At 40.5% G+C, this 14,285-nt stretch overlaps 1 protein-coding gene across 3 annotated transcripts in view; it reads left to right on the top strand.

Moving 5' to 3' along the window:
- mbtps1 (membrane-bound transcription factor peptidase, site 1) overlaps positions 1-14,285 on the top strand; it is a 139,673-nt gene that overhangs the window by 54,161 nt on the left and 71,227 nt on the right. The window contains exons 3-4 of one of the 3 annotated variants that reach the window (XM_043707204.1): positions 941-1,198; positions 10,332-10,532. In XM_043707204.1, coding sequence (XP_043563139.1) covers positions 941-1,198; positions 10,332-10,532 — 459 coding nt within the window. Of the gene's footprint in view, positions 1-940; positions 1,199-10,328; positions 10,533-14,285 lie in introns of all 3 variants that reach the window. The other 2 variants (XM_043707203.1, XM_043707205.1) reach the window with 2 other exon arrangements.

Raw genomic sequence — 14,285 nt, 5'->3', positions numbered from 1 at the left:
AAAGTGAGGACTGCAGATGCTGGTGATCAGAGTAAAGATTAGAGTGGTGCTGGAAAAACACGGCAGGTCAGATAGCATCCGAGGAGCAGGAAAATCAACATTTCGGGCAAAAGCCCTTCATCAGGAATGAAGAGCGCTTCTCACAGATTGCTTTAGGGAACATCTCCGGGACACCCGTACCAATCAAGCCAACAGCCCCGTGGCTGAATATTTCAACTCCCCCCTCCCACTCTGCCTAGGACATGCAGGTACTGGGCCTCCTCCACCACCTCTCCCTCACTGCCCGACACCTGGAGGAAGAATGCCTCATCTTTGGCCTTGGAACATTTCAACCGCAGGGCATCGAGGTGGACTTCACCAGTTAGCTCATTTCCCCTCCCCCTATCTTACCCAGTTCCAACCTGCCATCTCAGCACCATCCTCATGACCTGTCCTACCTGCAAATCTTCCTTCCCACCTATCCGCTCCACCCTCTTCTCCAACCTATCACCTTTACCCTCACCTCCATCCACCTATTGCACTCTCAGCTACCTTCTTTCCAGTCGCCCCCTGTCGCTCCCTCTCTCTTCCCCCCCCCCCCCTCTTGCCAGTCGATCTGACTTTGAAATCTCTGGGATGGGAAGGTCATAATACTCGTCAGTTTGTATGTTCCCCCCATGTCGGTGTGGGTTTCCTCCGGGTGCTCTGATTTCCTCCCACAGTCCAAAGATGTGCAAGTTAGGTAAATTGCCCATAGTGTTAGATGCATTAGTCAGAGGGAATAGGTTTGGGTGGATTACTCTCCAGAGAGTTGGTGAGGACTTGTTGGGCCGAAGGGCCTGTTTCCACACTGTAGGGAATCAAATCTTATCTATGAACCTGTGTATGGGGGTCACTCATATTTAAATTTCCATTGTTTAAGATTGAATAAAAGCTAATGATACCATATTTTCTATTCCAGAGTACATTGTGGCCTTTAAAGGATACTTCACTGCCACAGCCAGGAGCAAATTTATTTCTAGTGCACTGAAAAATACAGATGTGGTGGAATGGCGAATTGTTCCACGTGACAATCCTGCCAGTGAATACCCAAGTGACTTCGAGGTTGTTCAAATTAAGGAAAAACAACGTGATACTGTATTAACTCTGGAAGACCATCCGCACATTAAACGTGTTACACCTCAGAGGAAAGTTATCCGCTCCCTGAAATTCACAGAGTGTAAGTATAAAGGTGAATTGAAATTTTGTGAAAGCGACAGTGGTAATCAATTCTTGTTATCAATATTCAGTGGTAGGGTAATTTTAATCGTTGGAATAATTCTACAGGTTTGCAATTCTAGAATTCTGGAGTGTGTTGTGCTGCTGGACTGAAACCAGAAAGTTTAACAACACATCCTGGCAACTGACTTGATTAATCAGCCAGTCTGTTTGTTCATGTTAAGTGCTGTGATTCTGCATTCAGCTGTTTGTGCAGGCTGTTGATAAATTGTATCTAAGAAATCTCATGTATGTCTGCCTGGTGTTAGTTAGCATTATACTTTGTGTAGCATTTTATGCAAATTTGGACTTTAAATCAAAAGCAGCTTTATTAAAATGTTCAGAATTTATCTATTTGGTTTCATATTTTAACGTATTCAGGTGATTTTTTTAAACTGCATATATGCATCTAAAAGTTTGTTTGAAAAATATAAATTTTAAACAAAATCAGAAGCTTGTAATGACAATTTTGATAAAATTTTGGAGTTTGCACGTTCTCCCCGTGTCTACGTGGGTTTCCTCCGGGTACTCCGGTTTCCTCCCACAGTCCAAAGATGTGCAGGTCAGGTGAATTGGCCATGCTAAATTGCCCGTAGTGTTAGGTAAGGGGTAAATGTATGGGCATGGGTGGGTTGCGCTTCAGCGGGTCGGTGTGGACTTGTTGGGCTGAAGCGCCTGTTTCCACGCTGTAATGTAATCTAATCTAAGCGCCTGTTTCCACGCTGTAATGTAATCTAATCTAATCTAATTGTAGTTACAAAATGTTCGTATAGCTTCAATTACCTGAAATGACCAGTTTTGAGTGGTGAACCTGTGGAATTACCGCAGGAAGTGTTTAAGGCCAAAACATTTTTCAAAAACAAACTAGATATCGCTCTTTAGGCTAAAACGGTCAAGGCTTATTGGGGGCAGTTGGGATGCGGGTATTAAACTCAATGATCAGTTATGGTCATAATGATTAATGGAGCAGGCTCGGAGTGGTTTGGCCAACCATGCTGCAAGCTTCTATGTTTCCTAGGATCGTATACTTAACTTGGGCTAAAATACAACCCCAAGATTAGGGAGTCATGTTCAGTTGGGGTTAGTTGACATGGATGAAAATGGACAAAACTGTTAGTAGGAGAAACCAAAGACGACTGCTTCTGTTTCCTCCGTGCTTAACTAAAGTGCATATCTGCCTCATCCTATAATGGATGTCAGGCGAGCAGTCTAACAAATCAGTCAGTGGAGCAGTGCAAGGTGTTGTTTGGAGAACTGAGTGTTACTGGCAAGTTAACTCACCTGATAGTGCTGTGGGATTACATTTACAGCAATCGAAAGAGTAAATGATCCTTTGTATGTCCTGAGTGGACAGTGAAAGAGTAGCAAGTATAGTAGCTGTAGCGTGATTTTCCGTCTACGACTACAGAGAATGAAACCACACTAGGGTCGGTTGACTCAACTGGTGGATGGAGAAGTGTTGAAGAAAGATGCCATTGCCACTTGAGTTGAAGGTTAGGCAGGAGTCATTATCATGGCCACAATCACAAAGGATACTATTTGTAACTGCTTTGGGATAGAGTTTTTTTTTTAAAGGAATGGTCACCAAGTGTGATTACTTTTTATCATCACATGATCTTGATGTTGCTAAAATTCAAAAGCATTCGAAACATTCTGGGAGATGTTAAGGTGTTTGGGTTCTAGAAACAGTAGCACCTGTGTTTGAATAATGGCAGATAAGTTGACAATTGACTACTCTGTTGGGTGGGAGTAGCACGAGTCTTAATGGAAAGCATCAGTAAAGTATACGAAAAACTTGACAACTGGAAATACATACAAAACTGAGAGAGAAATTTTAGGTTTGGAACTTGCAAATGTTTTCCACTTTGCATTTCCTGTTTGTTGTAAAGACTGCACCTACGAACAAGAACAAAGAACAATCAAACACAGGAGTGGACCCTTCGCCCCTGTCAAGCCTGCACCAACACATTTTCGCCTTCTGTTCTTAAAGTGCCTTCACTTACAGGAAAAACTTTCCTCGTACAGCTGTATTCTGCCCTCGCTGAACATGTGTCCCATAGTAATTTCACCCCTTCATCCTGGGGAAAAGCCTCATACTTTCCACTCTATCCATGCCATTCACAGTCTTACAAACCTCCTATCAGGTTGCCTCTCAACCTCATTCATTCCAGTGAAAACAAACCCAGTCTATTCAATCTTTCTTTATAGCTAAAATTTCCTATACCAGGCAACATCCTAGTAAACCTTTTTTGTACCCTCTTCAAAGCATCCACGTCCTTCTGGTAGTGTAGTGACTGAGTTAATTACATACAGAGATAAAAGAAGGCTCAAACTGTCGAGGTTATATTAATGAGAACTGGATTATTGTCCAGTGTTTCTGTACTTACCTTCATGCAATTAGCACATAATCCAATAAACACGATTTGTAGAATATACCTTTTTCTCATTTGGTCAGTCATTTTCCAACAGACCACTGTTAGCTGAGTGGATGGAGATTTAACCAGCAGCCTGATCGCTACATTAAAGTATATTTACAAGGCATGACCTAATACAAGACATTGAAAGTTTATCCATTTTAAAGGTTGGTATTGAGACATAACATAAGTACAATTTAAAAGCAGCTGAATGTTGACCAGTTAACATTCTGAACTAGCTAAGCCCTAACGATGATAGTCACGAAACTTAGTCTGTGGCTGCTCATTGAGGAAAGTACACATAAGGAAATAATGTATGTAGGTTGTTGTTATCAACTTTTTTTTTTGGAGTGTATCTCTCCATGTCTGTGGATGGGGTATCAAAATGCAATAATTTCCAGTCTTATTCTTTTCTCCACCCCACGTTCTATTGTTTGTCAGCTTGGCCAGGTTAGACATACTAACCCATCTCAAATTTGGCAATCATGTAGCTCTGGGTCATTTGCTGAAGCAGAATTATATACCTCTGTAATTTGGAATCTCATGGCCAAGCATATTCCTCGCTCTTCAAGGGTAAAAAAGCTGGATGACAAACCCTGATTTCTTTGTCAGATGTCCTGCCAAAGAGTAAAAGCAGTAATGGTCATGCCTTTGATTGAGCTACTGATCAGTGAAGCTACTGCAAGCTAACAGTATTCTGAACTATGAAAATGGTCAGCTGTCGATGTTAAGTATTTCAGTAAAGAAACTAACCCAAGGGCATCCCTGAAATGCCATTGCCAGTAAACAGTGGAAAACTTGGCAATTAACACTTCATTAGAGCCGCTTTGTCAACAGCTGCAAATGATATCTGAATACAATTCAATTGAGATATTCTGTAAAGGGAATACATTTCTCAATATCTCAGCAGTGAACTAGTGTTTTGAGCTTGCAGTTGGTCAGGTATCACAGGTTAAAGGGGACCTTTCTGCAGTTTCTAGGTATCTTCTATAGTAGGTATGGAGATGGTTAGAAGATGCAAGCTCCTTAATGAGTCTTGGAACCCTGCATTGTCACGCTATTCATAGAGATGTACAGCATGGAAACAGACCCTTCGGTCCAACTCGTCCATGCTGACCAGATATCCCAACCCAATCTTGTCCCACCTACCAGCACCTGGCCCATATTCCTCCAAACCCTTCCTATTCATATACCCATCCAAATGCCTCTTAAATGTTACAATTGTACCAGCTTCCACCACTTCCTCTGGCAGCTCATTCCATACCCGTACCACCCTCTGTGAAAAAGTTGCCCCTTAAGTCTCTCTCATATCTTTTCCCTCTCCCCCTAAACCTAGTTCTGGACTCCCCCGCCCCAGGGAAAAGACTTTGCCTATTTACTCTATCCATGCCCCTCATAATTATTGCGTGCAATTCTGGTCTCCTTCCTATCGGAAAGATGTCGTGAAACTTGAAAGGGTTCAGAAAAGATTTACAAGGATGTTGCCAGGGTTGGATGATCTGAGCTACAGGGAGAGGCTGAACAGGCTGGGGCTGTTTTCCCTGGAGCATCGGAGGCTGAGGGGTGACCTTATAGAGGTTTACAAAATTGAGGGGCATGGATAGGATAAATAGACAAAGTCTTTTCCCTGGGGTGGGGGAGTCCAGAACTAGAGGGCATAGGTTTAGGGTGAGAGGGGAAAGATATAAAAGACACCTAAGGGGTAACTTTTTCACGCAGAAGGTGTACATGTATAGAATGAGCTGCCAGAGGATGTGGTGGAGGCTGGTACAATTGCAACACTTAAGAGGCATTTGGATGCGTATATGAATAGGAAGGGTTTGGAGGGATATGGGCCGGGCGCTGGCAGGTGGGACTAGATTGGGCTGGGATATCTGGTCGGCATGGCCGGGTTGGACCGAAGGGCCTATTTCCATGCTGTACATCTCTATCACTCTTGGAAGGAGACCAGAATTGCATGCAATATTCCAACAGTGGCCTAACCAATGTACAGCCGCAACATGACCTCCCAACTCCTGTACTCAATACTCTGACCAATAAAAGAAAGCATACCAAGCGCCTTCTTCACTATCCTATCTACCTGCGACTCCACTTTCAAGGAGCTATGAACCTGCACTCCAAGGTCTCTTTGTTCAGCAACACACCCGAGGACCTTACCATTAAGTGTATAAGTCCTGCTAAGATTTGCTTTCCTGAGAATCGAATATAGGTTATACATTATTGTTCTCCTATTTCATCACCAATTGCTTGATTTCAGGAGCACTACATGGACAGTTTATTTTTCTGAATATATACTTATGAATGCATATATTTGGACCATTAATACAACAAATTGTTTTGATTCTTATTTTGAAAAGGACCATCAAATGCGTTTGGAGCAATAATTAATTGACAGGCAATGCTAGAATTGCAACAGAAAATCCATTCCTTTTGAATTCCTATACTCGAGAGATGAAGGCTAATAATGTGGACAGTCTGTTTAAATTTTATACTTTACTGTTAGTTTGAACCCTCGCATTTGTGACTTTAGAGACTTGAGAATCAGTTCTGCAGTTGCAAAGAAAATTTGGCCACAGGGTGGGATTAAAAAGTTTCCAGGCTGTGGCTTTACATTTTTGGATCATCAGCCACAGAGCCAGATTGGAAGCAATTTTGTGATTTCACCGCTGTCTGTAACCCACAAGTTTAAAGATTCGATTTGCAATAACTACAGGAATTGCAGATGATACCTCAAATTTAATTTTGCCAACTATCGGGGAAAAACTAGAAAAACAGTGCTGCAAACGGAACACAAGCAGTGCCTTTAGAGTTAAAATTTCAGATCAATGATCTTTCATGAGAACTGAGGCAAGCCATTTTAATGGTTTAAAAGAAAGTACTGAATTGGTTAAGGGCAAAAGAGAAGGTCTTGTAATGGGATGGAGGGCTGGACTTATTTAACTGACAAAAGAGACAACGGTGTATGGCAAGAAAGAAGCAAGTTGATAAAATATATTTCAAATTTAATGTTAATATTGACCAGAAAGACAACAGGAGAAAGTGAGGACTGCAGATGCTGGAGATCAGAGCTGAAAAATGTGTTGCTGGAAAAGCGCAGCAGGTCAGGCAGCATCCAAGGAGCAGGAGAATCGACGTTTCGGGCATAAGCCCTTCTTCAGGCCGAAACGTCGATTCTCCTGCTCCTTGGATGCTGCCTGACCTGCTGCGCTTTTCCAGCCAAGCATTTTTCAGAAAGATAACAGGAACAATTGTATGTGTGCACCTGGCCCACAGTTAGCTGATGATACATCTGTAAATGCTCCTGAAGCTTTGCTGATCAACAGGAGAGGTTTAAATTTGTCAAATCCTGTGTAGTCTGTCTATCTCTGCATTGGAATCTGCAATGTTAGCATTGTATGTCGTCATTAATTCTGTCAAGTACAATACAGTAAGAATTCCACATTGCATTTCAGTGTAGCACATTAAAAAGAAGTAATTGGCTGTCAACAACATATTCCAGACCCAACTGTAAATGTAAAGATAAAATTCCCATAGTTCTTCTGGACCATTGTGCTGCTCCAAGCCAACCAATTGAGTTAACCAACAAAACTCAATGAGGGGATTGCAATCTCAAAAAGGATTTATGTAAATGGGATCTTTTTAGGTTAGTTTCACTTGTGAAGGGAAGTTTGAACAGAGCCCACTTAGCTCTATTCATTGATAATTGGACTTTTAATCTGTGTTGTCATTTTGAGTCTCACATTCTTTCATTAACTTTTTCTTTTGTGTTTAAATTATTTTTATTGTTTTTTTTAAATCAAGTGTCTTTAAATTCATCTCGGATTCTTCATATTGCAAATTGAGAATCTCGTTTGCTGAAATTCCTGATGAATTATTTTCACTTAGTAAATTGTCAGAAGCATGTTTTAAATGGAAGCTAAATGGTAGTTGCATATTAGTACAGTTACAAAATTTTAAAAACTGAGTTAGCTAAAGTATACTTTGAAAGTTGGTTAAAAAGCGAGATAGGAACATAAGAACAGGAATAAACCATTCAGCTCCTCTCGCCTCCTCGCCCTTTAGTAAGATCATGGCTGATCTGTGGCCTAACTCCATATGGCACCTTGGGCCCATACTCCCTTGATACTCTTGCTTAATAAAACATTGTCTGCCTCTGATTTAAATTTAAACAATTGAATTAGCATCAAGTACCATTTGAGGAAGAGAGTTTCAAACATGCACTGCTCTTTGTGTACAGAAGTGCTTTCCAGCATTGCCCTTGAATTTGTCTTTGGAGCGTAGGAGGCTGAAGGTGACCATTCAGCGGTTTATTAAATCATGCAGGGCAGGGGAGTCCAAGACTAGAGGTTTAAGGTGAGAGAGGAAAGATTTAAAAGGGACCCAGGGGCAACTTTTTCACGTAGAGGGTGATGATGTATGGAATGAACTGCCAGAGGAAGTGGTGGAGGCTGGTACAATTACAACATTTAAAAGGCACTGGATGAGTATATGAAGAAGAGGAGTTTAGGCAGATACGGATCAAGTGCTACCAAATGGAATTGTATCGGTTTAGGATATCTGATTCGCACAGACCAGTTGAACTGAAGGGTATGTTTCAGCCGATGACAATGACTTTATAATTCTTCCACTGTGACATCTGGTTCGAGAATCTTCAATCAGTGGAAATAGTTTACCTTTATCTATCCTGTCTTTCCCTGTTAATGTCCTGAAGACCTCAAATAGGTCAGCCCTTTAACTTTCTATATTCTAGGGAATAAATGTCTAATTTTTCCTCAAACTTAATCTCTGAATTTCAGGTATCATTCTTGTAAACCTGTGTTGAACTCACACCAGAGCTAAAACACCCTTCCTTAGGTGTGGTGTCCAGATCTGCTCACAGTACTTTATGACGAGTCTAACAAGGATTTTATGTAACCGTAGCATAGAAGTTGACAGATGAGCAGTGGTGGATATGAAGTTTGTATTTCATACTGCTTAAAAAATATATTTCATTGAGACTGAACTACATTGCAAGAAGGATGAAACTTCTAGGTAAGGAAGTTGGGGCTAGTGTCAAGTTAAAGGAAAAGGTGTGCAATGTTGGAAAAATTAGTGATAGACCAGAAGTTTGGGAACTTTCAGAAACTAGCAAAGGAGAACTGAGGAGGAACAAAAATAGATTAAAAGTAAACAGGTGAGAAACATAAAAACAGAGCTTCTGCAAGTACATGAAAAAGAAAGTAAATGATCCCTGCTGGATGAGACTGGGGAATTTAATAATGAAACCAAGAAGTGTCTGAGACTTGAACAAAAAAAGTCGTATCTGTTTTCACAGTGAAAGGCATGAAAGCACCCTGATTTTAATGGAAAAACAGAGGGTGTAAAGGCAGGGAAAACTTAAAATAATCACTGTCACTTGAGGATAAAGGACTAAGCTAACTACTGGACAAATTTCTATGACTAAAGACTGACTTGTACATGAGATCCTTTTAGGTTTTTTTTTAAAAAAGTGCCTGCAAAGATTAGAATGCATTGGTTGTAATTTGCTATAATTCCCTAGATTCTGGTAACGTCCCTGTGGGAAGCTACAAATATAGCACTTCTATTCAGGGAAGGAGGGAGACAGTACGCAAGAACAAACTATTTACCCTAATGTCTGTCATTGGGAAAACACTGGAATCCATTATTAAGGATTTAATAGCTGAACATTTATAAAATTGACTGTGTTTGTTTGCATTACAATGTGCTTTTATGAAAAGGAAATAGTATGTGACAAATTTTGTGGAGTTATTTGAGTGGATCAAAAGGGATATATACACGTAGGGTATTTCGATTTTCAAAATAATTTTGATATGGTGGGGTTGTAGAAAGAAAGGCTATTCAGGAGGCTTTTAGGGCAGCACGGTAGCTCAGTGCTTAGCACTGTTGCCTGACAGCGCCAGGGACCCAGGTTCAATTCCAGCCTCTGGTGACTGTTTGTGTGGAGTTTGCATGTTCTCCCCGTGTCTGCGTGGGTTTCTCCTGGGTGCTGCGGTTTCCTTCCACAGTCCAAAGGTGTGCAGGTTAGGTGGATTGACCATGCTGAATTGCCAGTAGTGAGCAGGGATGTGCAAGCTAGGTGGATTATCCATGGTAAATAAGGGGTTACGGACTACGGTGAGATGCTAACTAACGGGAAGCGGAAGACATGGTAAATGAATTGAATTCAGAAGGGCAAACTAACTGGCAGAGTATTACCTGGATTAGTGCACCTCAATAATTTTGCTATCTATATGAATGACTTGGATGGAGATCAAGTGTATTTTGGCCAGATTTGCTAATGACATAAAGATGGATAGGGAAGCATGTTGAGGTGGACATTATCTACAAAGGTGTAGAGATAGGTTAAGTAAATAGTAAGTGTTTTGCAGATGGAGATTTATGGAGAAACTGCATTTGAGTGGTTTTGTTGAAATTCTTGCTGAAATGCTGCAATACATCATTCAGATAACAACAAACACTCTTTGACAATGTTGAAAAACTGTTACATCTTTGTATTTTTAAAATCAGTTTTCCTGTTGCTTTAAAACAGTATTTAAATTGGTCTAATTCCAAACTTTTGAATAAGTTGAATTTAAAAAATGGCCTTTTTTGCAGATCAGGTCAGAATGATGTGTCCTATCATACTAGACATTAAATGTATGTTTGTTTCTGTTGCAGCAGACTCAGCTGCGCCATGCAATGATAGTCGATGGACACAGAAGTGGCAGTCTTCAAGACCCCTCAGGAGAACAAGCCTCTCCCTGAGCTCTGGATTCTGGCATGCTACAGGCAGGCATTCAAGCAGACGCCTGTTGAGGGCTATCCCTCGGCAGGTAGCTCAGACACTGCAGGCAGATGTATTATGGCAGATGGGGCATACAGGTGCGTAGAGGATTAGTTGGTAAAGCCACGTAGCTGGCCGAACAACCTCATGTTTGATCATGTCGAATTGAAAACACCTGGAAGGAAGCAGATTTTATGGATTAACTGTCTTCCTACAGTGTTTACAATTGGATACGCTCTGAATTCATTTTGCTTTCCAAAACAATTCTGGAACACCGCTATTAATTAGATATCATTCTAAGGGGGAGAGATTTATGATGATGATGACTTTTACTGGCTGTGTAGTCCCCTCCATCAAGTTAGAATGAGTTATAAGAACCAAGTGTTGAAGATGCTGGAAATCATAAGTAAAAGCCAACAGTCTGGAAGGATTTAGCAGGGTTGACCGTAACTGTGCACAAAGAAACACTTAAGGTTTCATATTGATGAGTTTTTGTCAGAACAGTTTTGCAATGCAAGTGCATTTTAGTGAGTCGTTGTTTTGCAAGTTGCTATAGCCATAAAGCTAAGGATTTAAATACAAGCTGTTCTTCTATAACACGTGTTTCACCAGCGTGAATTGGCTATAATGCAGTTGATGAATTGTGGGTGATGTTTGCAGAACTTTCTGTTGAACAGGTAATACTGGGTTTTCCATAGTGCGATTTTCTATTGAGTCAGGTTGCAGAGGAGCACACTGTCACGATATAGCAGAACAATCACCATTTGGAAACCAATAACTATACAAAATGTATTTACATTCACAAGAACTCTATCCATATTTTGTGAAACCTGATCTAAATGTGCTTTGGTAAACCTTTTAAAATAAGTTTAACCTATAGTTGTGCAAATACCTTCTGTATAATAAGCATTTGTGTCATCCTATGACCATTGATAGCAAATGCACTGATTTATTTTTGTTGTCAATAGTAAAAACTGCATAAAATGTCCCTAAAATTCTTTTATGGCTTTATCAGCAAAACACCACAATTTCTGAGGTGCCATTAATTCCTTGGATTGCTTGTCATTTATGGCTGTGATCACTAAATATATACATTACTAGTTTGGTTGAATTATGCTTCAAATGTATTTTTTAGGAAGAATTTTTATTAACCTATCCAAGTCTTGTTTAATGGAAAACTTCGATGTCGTTTGTAATGTAGTAAAGTAGCTCAAATAGAACCTGAACTTCATATGTAAAAATATTTTAGACTTCAGATTTTTTAAATTTTGAGAATAAATTTAAGGCGCTTGTCAGAAGAAATCTATTTTAAATTAAAAAAAGATTAAGAGTACCACATGACAACAAGCGTGTCATCTATGGATGTGCAGGTTAGGTGGATTGGACAGGCTAAATTACTCGTAATGTCCAGGGATGTGCATGCTAGGTGAATTAGCAATGGGGTTACAGGGTTACAGCGATATTGTCGGAGTAGGGGAGGGGTAGCTGTGGGTGGGATGCTCTTCTGAGGGTCGGTGTATATATAATAGGTTGAATAGCCTGCTCCCATACTGTGTAGGCTTTCAATGATTCTATGAAACAGACCATGAGAAGCAAATGTGAGAATGAGATATACTCTTTTCATGTGCACCAGTGTGTAAGGTCACATTTTAAGATTCTTGATTTTGCGTTAGATTAGGTGACAGCTAATATCTGAAATGCAAAGGTCTAAAATCTGATTGTTTAACATTTTCTACATTATTTCTTGAATTCAAGAAGCATTGCTACTTAGTCAAATTCTGTGTTTCGAATGCAGTACTGTCATTTCACTGCAATTTTGTTTGGCAGATTATTCAAAGTATTTATCACTCTTTGCATTAAGTTCCTTAAGGTTGTGTGTTTTGCCTATAGTCAAATAATTGAGGTTCTAGCATTTCTGTAATATTTTGCTTCAAACATTCATGGGCTATCAAGTACCATTCAACTTTTGCTCAAATTTCTGCACCAGCTTATCTTGTTTTTTTAGATTAGATTACAGTGTAGAAACAGGCCCTTCGGCCCAACAAGTCCACACCGACCCGCCGAAGCGAAACCCACCCATACCCCTACATTTACCCCTTACCTAACACTACGGGCAATTTAGTATGGCCAATTCACCTGACCCTGCACATCTTTGTGATGTGGGAGGAAACCGGAGCACCCGGAGGAAACCCACGCAGACACGGGGAGAACGTGCAAACTCCACACAGTCAGTTGCCTGAGGCGGGAATTGAACCCGGGTCTCAGGCGCTGTGAGGCAGCAGTGCTAACCACTGTGCCACCGTGCCGCCCGATATTGCTTCTCCCATTGCTTTTCAATTGACTGATTATACTCATTTAAGCAAATTCTTCAAAACATTAAATTTAATCACAAACGTAGCTATTTTACCTAGGAAATACTTTGAACCGTTTTACACTGGTGACCTTTTCTTTAGAGCCAGATATAATCTGAACTGCCATGCCTTTGGCGTCTATGCTGTTATTGCTTGTGGCTTCCTGGACTCTGAACCTTTGCAGACACACACTGGATAAGATCTATCTGTACATCGATGACAGTGATTGTTAACAAAACTATTTGTTTCATGTGGAAAGTGTTTCCAGCAATACTGAATTATTATATTGCATGTGGTTTGAAGGATGCTTAATATTAATAATTGTGCATCATTTCAGGACTTATTAGTAACATGGTGTTGATTAATTTTAACCTCTTGAAGTTCACATCAGAGAATGTGATAAAAGCATGTACGTCGTCTCTTCATAAAATGCCTAAAAGCCTTGCATAATCCAATTTATTAGCTATTTTGCTGAATTAGTAAGCATGCTCTTTGCCAGACTCAGATGAAGCTAAGACAGAAATTTGGGACCAAAGCTATCATAGCAGGATCAATAGCACCCTAGTGTTATCATCAAGGAACTTGTATAAAAATTGGATAGCTGTTAATTGACTGACGAGGTCTAAAATCTGAGCACTCACTGGCTTTGCTTCACAATTATTTTCATGACCAAAATGATTGTGCAAGTATGTAATTATGTTTGGATGTTCAATAGCATGTGTTGCTGATAAAGTTTAAGGCTTTGAACAATGGACCTACACATTATGCTGTCTTTTGATCACCAATTATAGTGAAATTATACTGATTTCTCTTTTTTTTTCCCCTCTTCACTGCTCCCTGCCCGTCCCACCACCAAAGTCTGACTGCTTGCTTGTTAGACTTGCCATTATTAATATTATTAAAGATGCTACTACAAAAGCAAAAGGGTTTGAGATTTTGGAAGGTTGGAGCTCAGGTCTTATATCAGGTTGTAAGTTTGCTCGCTGAGCTGGTGGGTTTGATCTCAGAATTTCGTCGCCATGGGAGGTAAATTCATCAGTGAGCCTCCGGTGAAGCACTGGTATTCTGCCCCACTTGTTATTTGTGTCTTGGTTTGTTGTGGTAGCTGATATCATTTCTGGTCCTGTTTCTGAGAGGTTGGTAAATGGGGTTCAATGTTTGTTAATGGAGTTCCGGTTTGAATGCCAGGCCTCTAGGAATTCCCACATAGTCTTTATTTAGCCTGTTCCAGTCGAACAGATATCCCTCTACGTCTGTGTATATGGATACCAGTGATAGTTGGTCATGTCTTTTGGTGGCTAGTTTCCTGCCCGTCTACCTGACATTATTTAAAAGTGCCCCAACACACTGCAGTACCCATGAATTATGAGAAGCCGAGGAACAACACCTATACAACGTATTCCGGAACAATGGTTAAGCGTAGTCTGCTGATTCCTGCACAACAGACTTAACCTGGAAGACACAACACGCCCAGAGACTCTAGCCACCCTGCCGTGCATC

This window comes from Chiloscyllium plagiosum, chromosome 17 (genome assembly GCF_004010195.1).
Source record: "Chiloscyllium plagiosum isolate BGI_BamShark_2017 chromosome 17, ASM401019v2, whole genome shotgun sequence".
NCBI classification, from domain to species: Eukaryota; Metazoa; Chordata; class Chondrichthyes; order Orectolobiformes; family Hemiscylliidae; genus Chiloscyllium; species Chiloscyllium plagiosum.
Note: the sequence above shows the minus strand (reverse complement) of the source record. Positions and strands in the feature narration are given on the sequence as shown.